The 15,000-nt window shown below is 44.6% G+C and overlaps 1 protein-coding gene across 1 annotated transcript in view; it reads right to left on the reverse strand.

Moving 5' to 3' along the window:
• Nucleotides 1-152: 152 nt before the first annotated feature.
• LOC126387561 (transient receptor potential cation channel subfamily M member 1-like) overlaps nt 153-15,000 on the reverse strand; it is a 15,344-nt gene continuing 496 nt past the window's right edge. The window contains exons 2-9 of the mRNA XM_050040082.1: nt 10,039-10,115; nt 9,060-9,252; nt 8,650-8,863; nt 8,187-8,311; nt 6,808-6,979; nt 5,820-5,994; nt 3,099-3,222; nt 153-271 (exon numbers count right to left, since the gene is read on the reverse strand). Of these exons, the coding sequence (XP_049896039.1) occupies nt 266-271; nt 3,099-3,222; nt 5,820-5,994; nt 6,808-6,979; nt 8,187-8,311; nt 8,650-8,863; nt 9,060-9,252; nt 10,039-10,115 (1,086 nt within the window). The 3' untranslated portion in view covers nt 153-265. The remainder of the gene's footprint in view (nt 272-3,098; nt 3,223-5,819; nt 5,995-6,807; nt 6,980-8,186; nt 8,312-8,649; nt 8,864-9,059; nt 9,253-10,038; nt 10,116-15,000) is intronic.

Below are 15,000 nucleotides of genomic sequence, written 5' to 3' on the forward strand. Positions count from 1 at the left end.
TTTGTAACTATGACTATTAAGCACATTGTGCTGCCTTTGTGCATAAAATGTGCAACATAAATAAAATTGCATGGTATTGGATTATGAAACAATGGTGTTAGATAATAGCAAGCATAACATAGCAACAGAGCAATAACAAAAGAGCAAACACTGTAGCAGGTGATGTGAGGGCCACAGGAGTCAGAGACAGGAGACAGGGCTGGTGCAGGTGTCAAGGTGCCTTTCCTTTTCTTCAAGGGCGTTGATGCCAGAAGGTTCATCAGAATCATGTCTATAATGGCAAAATGTTGGAAAGGGGGGGGAAATCAGAAGAGGAGGTTGTGGTTATTAGATGAAGTTACTATTTCAGCAAGAAAACATTACAGTTTAAAGCTAGATAAAAAGTTCAGACAGGATCTATGAGATCAAAATAAAATAGTAGGCTATGGACACGCATCAGGCCTATCTCAAACAATGTGGTTGTTGCAAATTGTACAAAGTGGATAGTTACTAGCCTAACAATAAATAAAAGACCAAAAACTACTGTTTTGCTAAGGATTCTGGAGCAAGTAATAGTAACAATATCCCATTGCGATACATTCCTTGATATTGTCAATAACAACATTATGAGCCTGTCAGCGCGTGGTAGCATCTAAGATGACAGGGGAGATTTGGCAAAGATTTCAGTAGACATCCCGACTATCAATGCAGTGATGAATTGATCCCATTCAGTTTGGACCAGCACAACAATTAAAATGTTTATTATAGAGAGAGGAGAAATCATGTGCTGATACATTGTGGTTGAGAGCTGAGTTGAGAGGAGTAAATGTAGCCGAGTGACAGTGCGTCCTCTCAGTAGCTAACGCATAGAGCCGGTAAATCCAGCTTAAGAGTCATCATGCTACCAGTTCCATCAAAGGAGATATCAGTAGCTAGCTAATGCCAGCTGCTAACGTGAGTTGTTCAAAACCTTTCTTTTTAGTAAACTCTGTGTACATAAACAATGCTGTCAATGCTCAAGTTCCTGTGTAGAGGCCCTGGTGATACTACGAGCAAAGTTTCGTGTTGTGTCGAGCCTTTTTAGTATATTAAAAATAGCTATTTTGATGTGTTTATAGTAACGTTAGTGCCGCTACGGAACCCATTCAAAGGGCATTTTGACTCGAAAACGAAAATACACTCAATCTTTAAAAAGGCTTTTCAGTCGTAGTTATGCTTTTAAAAGAAAGTTTTACTCGGTGTACATTCACAAAAACACCCAAGGTTGCATTTTGGCAAGAGTTTTGCTTTAACGTTAGCTAGCAACGTTAGTTAGCATTAGCAAACATTTAGCTTACCTGTCCAGAAGGAAAGTGGCGACCTCCGCGTGGCTTTTGAGCCTCCTCCTTCTTTTGTCATGCTTCCTTCAGCTGGCACCAACACTCAAATTCACTCTAGTCCTGCTTCGTTGTTGGTCTGCTCAAATTTGCGACATATAACGCCGAGACGATGCCATTTCTCCACAGAGCTATCACGACCCCTGAGCTCCGCCTCACGTGACATCAACGTACTAATGCTATTGGCTCGGGGATCATTTCATGTCGACGTAGCCAACGTAACCAGATGTAAATATTTATATATTTTGGACCCGTCAAAATTTCTAAAACAATTATTTCTATACTATTTTTTTTTTTTCAGTAAAAATTAATACTTTTATTCTACACCTCTCTAGACGTTCTGTGGATGTATCATTTTTGAAAAATTATTCGTTTTGATGAAAAAGTTGTAGCTATCACCTTTAAGGAGGCGGTCTGGGCGGTGGGTGGGTCACAACATTTAGGACTGTCTCCTCGAGGAGACCAAAGTACAGACACCATGTGAACTCATTGTAAAGTGCGTCCATGTGTCTCCACCTGAACCTCACCTCTTTATGTTCGTTATGTAACGTCATTGCTGAGCCACCATATTGTAGAACATCATATAAACCCTCGTTTACATTGAATCACGTGGGCTCACTGACCAACGCTGAAATAAAAAGTGCCATCCAAATGTTTTTTTAAACATAAAACATGATGTTTCAACATGTAAATCTGTCAATAATTATCATTCTAATAGTGTCGGACTGTGTGCTCCATAAAAAGGAAGGTTTATACTGGAGCTGAAGGTCACCACTAACGTAACTGTGAGTCCAGTTTATTATAAAACTCCAACAGTTTATCCAACACACAGAAGAATGATCTCTGCTCCGTCTGTTTCTCAGTGAAAAACAAAGACTGCTGCTGTACAGTTTATATATGAATATATTTTTGAAAACTGACAACAGACACTAATAAATAACAGCAGAAGATAAACGTCAGTATTTTATCAGCATCTCTCCTCTGCCAACAGATGGAGTCAAATATTCTGTTCATACAGAAATTAATTAATTAAATATGATTCAGTGTTAACGACTCACAGCCTCTGATGATCAACTGAAAACTGATCAAAGTCTAAACTACAAGACATCAACTACAACTCCCAGGGTGCATTTCACCACCAAACAGCCAACCACAGAGCTTCATTTCAACAAAGAGTCAATCACAGAGCTTCAGGTGAGTCAGTTGGTTTTAACAGCTGCAGTGACTTAATGAACACAGAGATGTTATAATGAACGTGTCAGTAAAATGATTCAGACGCTCCGATACAGACTAAGCTGACTGTGTTCATGTCACACAGTAACAGTCTGCAGAGGCCACATGTTGATGAACTGTAGAAGAAGAGTGAAGGCTGGAGGAGGAAACAGACCTATGGAGTGAGTTTGATGATGATGATGATGATGATGATGATGACGGTCACAGGCTGAAACAGTCTAATAGTAACGTTTTATATTACGAGATGCTGCAGAGTTTTGACCTGCGTTAACACTGAAGAGCTAACCCCACCCTCCATCCACCCAGTGACATCACTGTGACATCACTGTGTGGCTTCCTTCAGTCAGACAAACATCATCCAGATTCTGTCACCTCATCACTGGGAAAACATACATGTTGAAGTTGTTACCGGGAAACAGGGCAGGTTGATGATGATGATGATGATGATGGTGACTGCGACACACTGACGGCAGCTAGATGTGAATGAGGACTGAACTCATCACAACGTACCAGCGCTCTCTTCTTCATGCACTCCATCACCATGATGAAGATCTGCTGCGCCTGGCTGCGGCTGTAGTTGAAGGTTTTCTGGATGGTGACCATCAGCTGATCTTTGACGCTGTCAGTCAGCAACCTGAGCAGGAAAAACAGTACACGGTCATGTGACATTCTCCAGGGGGACGACTGAGAGCAGCAGGAGAAGAAACAGTCAGGTGTCCATCAAAAGACTGACAAACCCGTCTGAAGACTGGTCCCTGAACACATCCTTTACATTTACAGAAACCTGAAGAGGACGGACAAACTACAGTGACCTATCTGTCCAACAGGCGATCTGTCCAACGGTCAATCTTTCCAACAGTTGATCTGTCCAATAGTCAATCCGTCAAACAGTCGATCTGTCCAACAGTCAATCCATCAAACGGTCGATCTGTCCAACAGTCAATCCGTCAAATGGTCGATATGTCCAACGGTCGATCTGTCCAATGGTCGATCTGTCAAACGGTCAATCCGTCCAACAGTCGATCCATCAAATGGTCTATCCGTCCAGTGGTCAATCCATCCAACGGTCAATCCGTCAAACGGTCAAGCTGTCCAACAGTCAATCTGTCCAACGGTCGATCTGTCCAACGGTCAATCCATCAAACGGTCGATCCGTCCAACAGTCGATCCATCAAATGGTCTATCCGTCCAATGGTCAATCCGTCCAACGGTCAATCCATCCAACGGTCAATCCGTCCAACAGTCGATCCATCAAATGGTCTATCCGTCCAATGGTCAATCCGTCCAACGGTCAATCCGTCAAACGGTCAAGCTGTCCAACAGTCAATCTGTCCAACGGTCGATCTGTCCAACGGTCAATCCGTCAAACGGTCGATCCGTCCAACAGTCGATCCATCCAATGGTCAATCCGTCCAACGGTCATTTGGTCAAATGGTCGATCTGTCCAATGGTCTATCCATCAAACAGTCAATCCGTGAAGCGGTCGATCTTTCCAACAGTCCATCTGTCAAACGGTCCATCCATCAAGCGGTCAATACGTCCAACGGTCGATCCGTCCAATGCTCAATCCGTCCAATGCTCAATCCGTGAAACGGTTGATCTGTCCAACGGTCAATCTGTCAAACGGTCAATCCATCCAACAGTCGATCCATCCAACGGTCGATCTGGCCAATGGTCAATCCATCAAACGGTCAATCCGTCAAATGGTCGATCCATCCAATGGTCGATACGTCAAGCGGTTGATCTGTTCAATGGTCAATCAGTCAAAGGGTTGATCTGTCCAACAGTCAATCCGTCAAACGGTCAATCTGTCCAACGGTCGATCTGTCCAACAGTCAATCCATCAAATGGTTGATCTGTCCAACGGTCAATCCGTCAAATGGTCGATCCGGCCAACAGTCGATCCGTCAAATGGTTGATCTATCCAACAGTCCATCTGTCAAGCTGTCAATCTGTCCAATGGTCAATCGGCCAAACGGTCGATTTGTCCAACAGTCAATCCGTCAAACGGTCGATCTGTCCAACAGTCAATCCATCAAATGGTCAATCTGTCCAACGGTCGATCTGTCCAATGGTCGATCTGTCCAACAGTCAATCCATCAAACGGTCGATCTGTCCAATGGTCCATCTGTCAAATGGTCAATCCATCAAACGGTCGATCCGTCCAACAGTCGATCCATCCAAGGGTCAATCCGTCCAATGGTCAATCCGTCCAGCAGTCAATCTGTCAAATGGTCGATCTGTCCAATGGTCAATCCGCCAAACAGTCAATCTTTCAAACGGTCAATCCATCCAATGGTCGATACCTCAAACGGTTGATCTGTTCAATGGTCAATCAGTCAAAGGGTCGATCTGTCCAACAGTCAATCCGTCAAACGGTCGATCTGTCCAACAGTCAATCCGTCAAATGGTTGATCTGTCCAACGGTCAATCCGTCCAACAGTCGATCCGTCAAACGGTTGATCTATCCAACAGTCCATCTGTCCAACGGTCGATCCGTCAAATGGTCGATGCGTCCAACAGTCGATACGTCAAACGGTTGATCTGTCAAGCTGTCAATCTGTCCAACGGTCAATCGGCCAAACGGTCGATCTGTCCAACAGTCAATCCATCAAATGGTCAATCTGTCCAACGGTCGATTTGTCCAATGGTCGATCTGTCCAACAGTCAATCCATCAACCGGTCAATCTGTCCAATGGTCAATCCATCAAACGGTCGATCCGTCCAACAGTCGATCCATCAAACGGTTGATCTGTCAAATCCAACAGTCGATCCATCAAACGGTTGATCTGTCAAACGGTCAATCTGTCCAACGGTCGATCCGTCAAACGGTTGATCCGTCCAACAGTCGATACGTCAAACAGTTGATCTGTCAAGCTGTCAATCTGTCCAACGGTCAATCGGCCAAACGATCGATTTGTCCAACAGTCAATCCGTCAAACGGTCGATCTGTCCAACAGTCAATCCATCAAATGGTCAATCTGTCCAACGGTCGATCTGTCCAATGGTCGATCTGTCAAATGGTCAATCCATCAAACGGTCGATCCGTCCAACAGTCGATCCATCAAACGGTTGATCTGTCAAACGGTCCATCTGTCCAGCTGTTGATCTGTGATGGTTCATGTTTCTAACTGTCCGAGTTTTAAAGTCAAACTGAATCAAGTCTGTCCTGCAGCAGATGTCTCATCTGGCTGAGAACCAAACTGAGTTTAATGTACGAATGTCACTCACCCGTCTTCGCCACAGTATCTGTGTGCAAAGGAAATGATGTCAGAGGCACGACCGCTGCCATCACAGACAACAACAGGGACCGGGGGCTCCTCCCTGAGACTCTCCAACACGATGGAGATGACATTAGGCCCGCCCTCCAGGATCAGACACACCACTGGGACGCCCTGACCCAAACCTGACACACACAACACACACACAACACACAATATACAACACACACAACACACGTCATGCTGCTTCACATCTTCACGTTGTTTCTCAGGATCTTTGATTTCACACTAACTGAATCATTTTATAATAAAGTTTTACATTGTTCTGCTCCCAGTCTTTGTGCTAAGCTAGGCTAACAGTTTCCCTCTGCCCCCAGGCTTTGTGCTAAGCTAGTCTAACAGATGAAAGAAGATAAAACAGACACACAGTCCTCAGTTTTTCATGTTTTCCTGTCCCTGTGAGGACGTCTGATTGTCCACAGCTGAGTCATGTTGGTGTTTTCGGTTAGCGGTGGATGAAGTGACGTCTGAGCCTCCCTCTGGTGTCCCTGCCTCACAAGCAGCTCCAGGCATAGGATGACAAAGGGAAACCCACAGGTCACATGATGTGTCTCATGTTTACTCCAGCAGTCCTAAAGGTTTCATCTGAGGACAGCACCTGATTGGCTGACAGGTGACCAGGTGGCTATTGGAGAGTTCTGATTTGTTTGTTGGCTGATTGAGTCCTGATCAACCAGCGCAGTCGCCAGAATAAAGTGTGTATGTGTAGGTTTATGTTACATTTATATGTTTTATATGTGACATCAGAACAAATGAAACACGTGTCTGAGATCGGACCGAACACATCACATGTATCTGAGGAGAGAACGTGTTTTCATTAGTTTGGGTGAACTGGCCCTTTAATAAACTGAGGCTACGCTACACTTCCTGTTTGTTCTCAGGACAGCAGTGATTGGCTGTTTGAGCGTGTCACATGGTGTCACAGGTGCGTGACTCACGTGTGTTGATCTTCTGCAGGGCAATGTGTTTCTCCAGCTGACGGCGGAGCCGCACCTCGGCGCCGTACTTCCCACTGGTCCCGTTATCAGACAGGATGAAGTGAGAGTGGCTGCTGTTCAGGACAGACAGCTTGCTGAGAGGGTTAGACATGGTCTGATAGGGCCGACTCACCTGGAAGGAACACATGTGACTGGTCTGATCAGAGGTGGGAGGAGCCACACATCAGTCTCAGGTCATTACGGGAAGGTGTTTAGTCTTTATAGAGCGGCTCTGTTTGTCAGTCTGTAGTTTCCTGTTCTGTTCCTTATTCCAACTGTAAAGTTCAAACTCTGGTTGGAGTCTGTGTGTTTGAGTATAAAATAAAAGTTTCCCAAACCCTTCTAAAGTCATTTACCCATGTGACTTTTCTTCATATAAACATGTGTGATATCAATCTCAAACCTCTAGTCTGGAGAAGCAGACAGCAGACATGACACAGTAAAGTCCTGTTGTAGACGCCATCTTAGTTTGGTTCTGTAAATTCACAGTGAAACAAACCAGCTGAGTGAGTCGATCAGCAGCTCCTGAGTTCTGTCAGCGTATATTACTGCTCATGTTAATGGAGTCTGGTGTCTTCACAGAGAGCCATATAATGACCTCACCTCCCCGTCTGAGAGGCCGTCGAACGGACGGTAAGGTACAGAGGTCACTCAAACTGAAACTGAAGTTTCTTTTTAAGGAGGCTGTAATATGTTTTACTGTTGTTCCTGTTCACTGTCACCAACATCAGTCGTTTTACCTCACAGAACAAACTCGTCCACATATGGCGTCCAAGGTACCCTGGGTGTGTTGATTGTTGACGTTCTGGGATGCCGAGTCAACTTCAGCCTGTTACATGCATTGTCTGTTTTCAAAATACACTTCTGTTTTCACAGGAAATGTAAAGTTTGCATACAGTCTCTTTCAAAATAAAAGCACTACATCGGTACAACACCAACAACTGATGTTTTTTTCCTTCAACAACCAAAACACGTGGTTACGTTTAGCCAACACACACACGTGGTTACATTTAGCCAACACACACACGTGCTTACATTTAGCCAACACACACACACGTGGTTACGTTTAGCCAACACACACACGTGGTTACGTTTAGCCAACACACACACATGGTTACGTTTAGCCAGCTGCGTATCATGCTGATGAGTAAGAAGGTGTTTTCATTGGTGTCTGACTCCAGAAGTCACCGACCAAGCGTCGGTATTCAATGACCTCAGAGTGAGACCAGTTTGGTCCTTCAGCAGTAACAACCACAGTGACACCTCACAGCTGCTGTGTCTCATAAAAATCAGAAATGTTTTTGAAGACAAGTGAATGATGTGTTTTTATTAAATCTTACGTCTCTCCCAATGAGGTCCTCTTTGTTCTCCACGATGCCCCATGGTGCGATGCCAATGGCGCAGACTTTCCCTCTGGACTTTGACGAATGATCTTTGAGAGCATCTCCGACATGACGGATCACTCCTGAAACACCACAGAGATCAGGATCCTGTTAGAGGACGAGCACTATGATGTCATGTGATGACTAAACAAAACATCATCCATCAGTTACAGGTGGAGCTGCTGACATGGGTCCTGTTTCAGGTTTGAATCACAGTCTGGATGATGTCAGTTGTCCTATTGACTTTAAGAAGTTCATCATTTCCTGTCTCTATATCAGACAGTGAGATGTTCAGGAGGTGGTTAGCTTAGCTTAGCTTAGCTTAGCTCAGCATAAAGACTGTAAACAATCAGCCTGTCTCTGTCAACACGTCACGTCTCATTTGTTCCACATAAAAACCAGTAAGTTACTGGGACGGTACCAGTGCTGACTCCTCCGGTGAAGATCCAGGCTCCCGTGGTCACCGCTGCTTTGATCAGTCCTTTTCCAAAAACCTGCTTCAGTTTTGGCGGCAGGTCGAAGTTCTGAAGTCCTCCGTGCACCGAGATCAGCAGCGTGGGGAGCTCCAACTGCCACTCCTTCACCATCAGGTGGAGCAGGTGGTCCGGTTTGGAGTCATACGAGACCCGGATGTACTGGAGGAGGAGGAGGAGGAGAGGTATGACATTGATCCAGTGGTCCAGCAGCAGTTTGAAACCATAATAATAATAATAATAATAAATATTAAATAGCAAATCACCATGTCCTTGTTGATATGATGATAATGAAGATAATGATGATGATGGTTATAAATTAAATATAAGTATAATATTAGAGCATATATTAACGTACCATGGCCTTGTTGACGTGTCCTCCTCCCTGGAACTCGATGACTCCGTAGGCGTCGGTGGACGAGGTCTGGGTGTGTTTCAGAGGACTCCACCTCTCTGCAGGCTGGACCTCCACCTGAACCACAGGGGCCCCCTCCTCTTTGGCCCCTGGAGGGACCAAGGTGTGCTGCGCCATCAACTGACCACAACCACACCTAAACAACAACAGCAACAACAACAACAACATGACAGTAGAAACAGGAAATTAGATCTTTCAATCAATCAATCAATTTTATTTATAAAGCCCAATATCACAAATCACAATTTGCCTCAGAGGGCTTTACAGCATACGACATATGACATCCCTCTGTCGTGACTGGCTGCAGCTGCAGAAGGAAACACTGATGGAGCTTCAGACTGATGTCACGTGACGTCATGTGACGTCACGTGACGTCATTTGACGTGTGGTGACCTGTAGAATCACATCATGTTCATGTGTCGACCATTAGAGAAAGAAGAAGCTGTGTCAGTGTTTGTTTCTGAGAGGAAGAGACCTCTGAGGATAATTCAGCTCCTCAACGATCAATACTGAAGGAATTCTAACCAGGAGAAGTTTCAGCTGGTTGTAATCTGTAACCTGTAATCCGTAATCCGCAATCTGTAATCTGTAATCTGCGATCTGTGATCTGTGATCTGTAATCTCTAATCTGTGATCTGTAATCTGTAATCTGTGATCTGTAATCTGTAATCTGTAATGTGTGAAGTGTGATCTGTAATCTGTAATCTGCGATCTGTAATCTGCGATCTGTAATCTGTAATCTGCGATCTGTAATCTGCGATCTGTAATCTGTAATCTGAGATCTGTAATCTGTGATCGGTAATCTGTAATCTGTAATCTGTAATCCTCACTGATAGACGTCACTAACGCTGCTTTTCTGTGTCAGAAACATGTTTACAGGTGGTGCAGTGACACATGTGAGGCGGTCCAGGTGTGTTTGTACCTGCTGGTGTCTTTGCCGGGAATAATCTGGATACATTCTCTCTTCTGGAAAGTTCTCTCGATCCACACTCTCTGAGTCTGAGGACAAACAGGAAGTAAACAAACAAACAAACATTTATCATGTAGGACAGGAAGTAAACAAACAAACAAACATTTATCATGTAGGACAGGAAGTAAACAAGCAAACAAACATTCATCATGTAGGACAGGAAGTAAAGAAACAAACAAACATTTATCACGTACGACCTGTAGGAATGAAGCAGGTTGGATAACGACCTGTCAAAGATCCAGTTAAACAACTAAACTTCAGCAGGTCTGATGAAGTCACCTGTCAGGTCAGACGATGGCATCATGCAAAGAGCAAACACGACATCATCAGTGTTCCTCATGTTAAAAAAGGGAGAAGCTGTTTGTTATTGAGTTCTCTGTCTGAGCAGATTAAACGAAGCCACATAGAGGTGAGTTTAAAACCAGAGGAAAAGAGAAGCTGTGAGGTGTTGGCACCTCAAGGTGTCCCCCAAGGTTCAGTTCTTGGCCCCTCCTCTACATCCTGTAACCCTACTCCTCCCTCCTCTCCTCATGTCTGTAACCTTCATCTTGGATCAAACCCTTTCCTCTGACCAACACATCACGACACAACGTCTTCCATCTCAGAAACATCGCCCACCTCAGCCCGGTCCCTCTGCTCCTCAGCTGCACCTCCCTCGACCTCCCACTGCTCTTCAGCTGCACCTCCCTCGACCTCCCTCTGCTCCTCATCTGCACCTTCCTCGACCTCCCTCTGCTCCTCATCTGCACCTCCCTCGACCTCCCTCTGCTCCTCAGCTGCACCTCCCTCGACCTCCCTCTGCTCCTTATCTGCACCTCTCTCGACCTCCCTCTGCTCCTCAGCTGCACCTCCCTCGACCTCCCTCTGCTCTTCAGCTGCACCTCCCTCGACCTCCCTCTGCTCCTCAGCTGCACAGACTCTCATTCACTCATTCATCACCTCCAGACTGAGACAGTCTCCTCCATGGTTCATCATCCAGAACTCAGCTGCTCGTCTTCTCACACACTCCTGTGACCTCATCACCCCTATCCTCCATAACCTCCACTGGCTCCCCATCCCTCATCGTATCCTCCTCAAACTCCTCATCGTCGCCTATCGTTGTCTCCACAACGCCCCCTGTTTGTTTCGGGGTTTTTTTGTTTTGTTTTGTTTTCCATTGTCTCGTTCAGCATCTATATTCCTAAAATCTGCAGGAGATCTGCAGTGTTTTGTGTGTGGAAGCAGATTCAGTACGGACCGGATTGTTACTGAAGTCACTTTGACGATGGACATTTCAGATGAAGATAAATAGACGATGCGACAGGAGAAATTAGGAGGCAGATTAATGATGAAAACACAGAGACAACACATTTGAAACCTGCTGTCTGATTGATCACAATATTAAAATCTGCTCTGTCTCCTCCCGATCAGTTTGATTGATCCACAAAGAATCTAATTATTGACGGATATTCTCAGAAGTTTCTAACCAGATCTAAGCTGACGACACACGGCTGTCTCTCTGTCTCAAACCTAACGACGAGTCTGATTCTGTCTTATGAACTGTCCAAAGGACATCATGAACTTCCTTCAGCTGAATGAGGACAGATCAGAAGTCGTCCTCTTTGTCTTCTAATGGAGCGACACTTTGTTCATGTTTAATGTCGACATGTTTCACTGTGAATCAGTTTGTCATCTGATCCTGTGAACACACAACACACTCGTCTCATGTCCACTGTAGATGAAGACCTGTGGTAACGTCCTGTTTCAATCACTGAACACTGATGAAACATCAGAGTGATGAACTGAAGCTCCTCAGTAGTTTACATCTGACATACATTGTGTGTGGGGGGTGTACTCATGTACATTAAGCTGCAGCTCCACATTAAACCATCACTAACGGCTCATGTCTGAATGTATCCGGCTAATTACTGGGACAGAAGAGCTTTCCATTTCTTTATGCATCAAATCCTCTTAACGTCCTGATCCTGCTGCTGCTGCTCAGAAAATACACGGAACGGCCCTTTAAACTGCATCAATCCACGCTAATGACTCTGTTACTGTCATCACTGTAATGATAGTAATAATGATAATAATAATAGTAATAAGAGCTTCAGTGTTTTTCAGGACCATTGAATGAACCCAGACTGTGTAATTACAACCTGGACGCTGTGTAAAACATAAATAAAAACAGAATGCAGCGATCTGTAAATTCTTTTTGACCCATATTCACCTGAACACAGTCCAGAAATATCTAATGTTCAAACTGGTCAACTTTATTGTTCTCTGACAATCTGCAGCAGGTTGAAATAAAGTTGTGACGGGAGCAACAACAAAATGTTCTGACCGCAGCGCCCTCTAAAGGCTCAGCTGCTCAGGACGGACACTTTGATACAAACTGTGAGGACAAACAGATTTCACATCTACATCCCATAATATCATCAACAGATTCAGAGACTGCAGAAATCTCTGCATGTAAGGGACAAGGCTGAATGTGGGTGACCTTTGACCCTTCAGACGTCACTGCATTACAAACCAACATGACTGTATATAGGATATCACTACATGGGCTCAGGAACACTTTGGAGAACCACTGTCAGTAAACACATCGCTGCATCTACCAATGACAGTTCAGACTCTACTAGGCTCCACCCACTTCTCTGTGCCCGAGCTCATCTGACATGGACTCTGACCAGTCCATCATGGACGTCCTGTCCTCCAGGACCAGCAGCTGTGATGGGATGGAGGTGCATCATGGGTAACATCATGGGTAACTTCCTGTCTGTGATGGATGGAGGTGCATCATGGGTAACTTCTTGTCTGTGATGGATGGAGGTGCATCATGGGTAACTTCCTGTCTGCGATGGATGGAGGTGCATCATGGGTAACTTCCTGTCTGTGATGGATGGAGGTGTTTTTGTGCAGTGGGCCTCAGATAACTAAGAAACAGTGTTTCTATGATTTTGTCCTCCCTGTTTAAAAGCATGAGGTGGTCAGAATATTAGGAACCCCTCTGAACACATTTTGAAGGTGGAACTTATCTGTTTTTCATTGTGGTGCTGGATGTAAATGAAGTTCATTACAAAGCTGCTCACACACACACTGAAGTGAAGTGTGTGTGTGTGTGTGTGTGTGTGTGTGTGTGTGTGTGTGTGTGTGTGCGTGTGTGTGTGTTGTGAACAGATTACAGTGAGCAGTGAACAGAGTGTGAGCAGCAGCAGGATTATCAGTGTTTTAAATGAGATTAATGTTGTTCAGACCAACAACTCATTTGCATAATGACTTGTTATATCATGGACAGGAAGTGGACCTGCAGCTCCAGCCAATCAGAGAGGACGAGGCCAAAACTAAGAGTTTGTTTTTAATGATCAGTACAGTTTAAATTAACATTCTGATCATTAATCCATCAGGTCCTTTTTAAGTCACAGTGTCAAAGTTCAGCTCATCAAATTTCATCTGAAAAATTCACACTGAAACTTTTAAACCTGATTCAGAGGGTTGTTTCAAACACTCGCTGCCCGACAGAACCTTCACGTGACCGACCCTGACGTCAAAGAGGAAATATAATTATTGACCAATGAAGTTGTTGATCTTCAGAGGGAACGTCTTATCAGTTTGGTTTCTGCTTCAGCTCGAATATGATGAAGACATTAACATACTATGTTAACATTACCTGTTGTTCACTGAACGGGGTTAGCAACAACAGCTAACGTTAGCATCAGATCTGGGTTCTGATAAGTTTGTGTACTGTGTAGTTAGCGTTAGCTCTGTTAGACGGTCTCTGAGTGGACATGGTTTTGTTTTCTGGTTAGGACACAGACACTCTTCAGGAGGAAACCCTTTTCTTATTTTTATTTATTTATTTATTCATTGGATGGAAATGGAACATGGCAGCGCGGATAATTCACATCGAACCTGGCGTGTTTAGTTTTAATGCAGAAGATTTCACACAGGTGAGAAACAGCTTGGCCTCTGGTTGGATCATCTAACCAGTCTCAGTTCTCTTACCAAAACAAGCCAATCAACGAGGGAAACAAGTACGTGTTGACGTTCTGGGACACCGTGTCAAGTTCAGCCTGTTACATGCATTGTCTGTTTTCAAAATACACTTCTGTTTTCACAGGAAATGTACAGTTTGCACACAGTCTCTTTCAAAATAAAAGAACTACGTCAGTACAACACCACCTACTGATGTTGGCACATGGTTACCTATAGCCAACACACACACGTGGTTACGTTTAGCCAACACACACACACATGGTTACATTTAGCTGACACACACACACGTGGTTACGTTTAGCCAACACACACACACATGGTTACGTTTAGCTGACACACACACACGTGGTTACGTTTAGCCAACACACACACACACACATACGGTTGGGTTTAGGAAAAAAGAACCGGGTTTGGCTTTACAATCTTACAGGAAGTGAACCCCGGCCTCCTGGGTGAAAGTCAGTGGTTGTGGTGTGTGTGTCTAAACTCCGCCACCTTGACATTTGTTGTTGACCTGCGGGGTTTCCCCCCAACACCACTGAGTGCCGTTCCACAATAACAGTGACCAGTTGTGTATCATGCTGATGTGAAAGTACATCTTTTTTGTTTGTGCCTGACGCCAGAAGTCTCGAGCTGAAGGCCAGTATTCAACGACTTCAGAGTGAGACCTGGTTGAAGGAGGTAGGACCTGATGGGTGGGAACTTCGTGGAGGCTCAGATCAGATAACTGCAGCTTTACAGATGATGTTGTGTTTGTGTGTTCTGTATATTTTGAGGTTTGTGATGCATTCAGTGTCCTCAGGTCTTCACAGAGTGAATGACTTGTGATGAGTTGGCTGGTTGATTTACTTTAGGCTGATCTTCCGATTTAACGACTGATGTTTCATGAAGAGGCAGTTTCTCAAAGTCACTTTGTCTTGTTTAACGTCTCTGTTGTCC

This window comes from Epinephelus moara, unplaced genomic scaffold (assembly GCF_006386435.1).
Source record: "Epinephelus moara isolate mb unplaced genomic scaffold, YSFRI_EMoa_1.0 scaffold836, whole genome shotgun sequence".
Lineage (NCBI taxonomy): Eukaryota > Metazoa > Chordata > Actinopteri > Perciformes > Serranidae > Epinephelus > Epinephelus moara.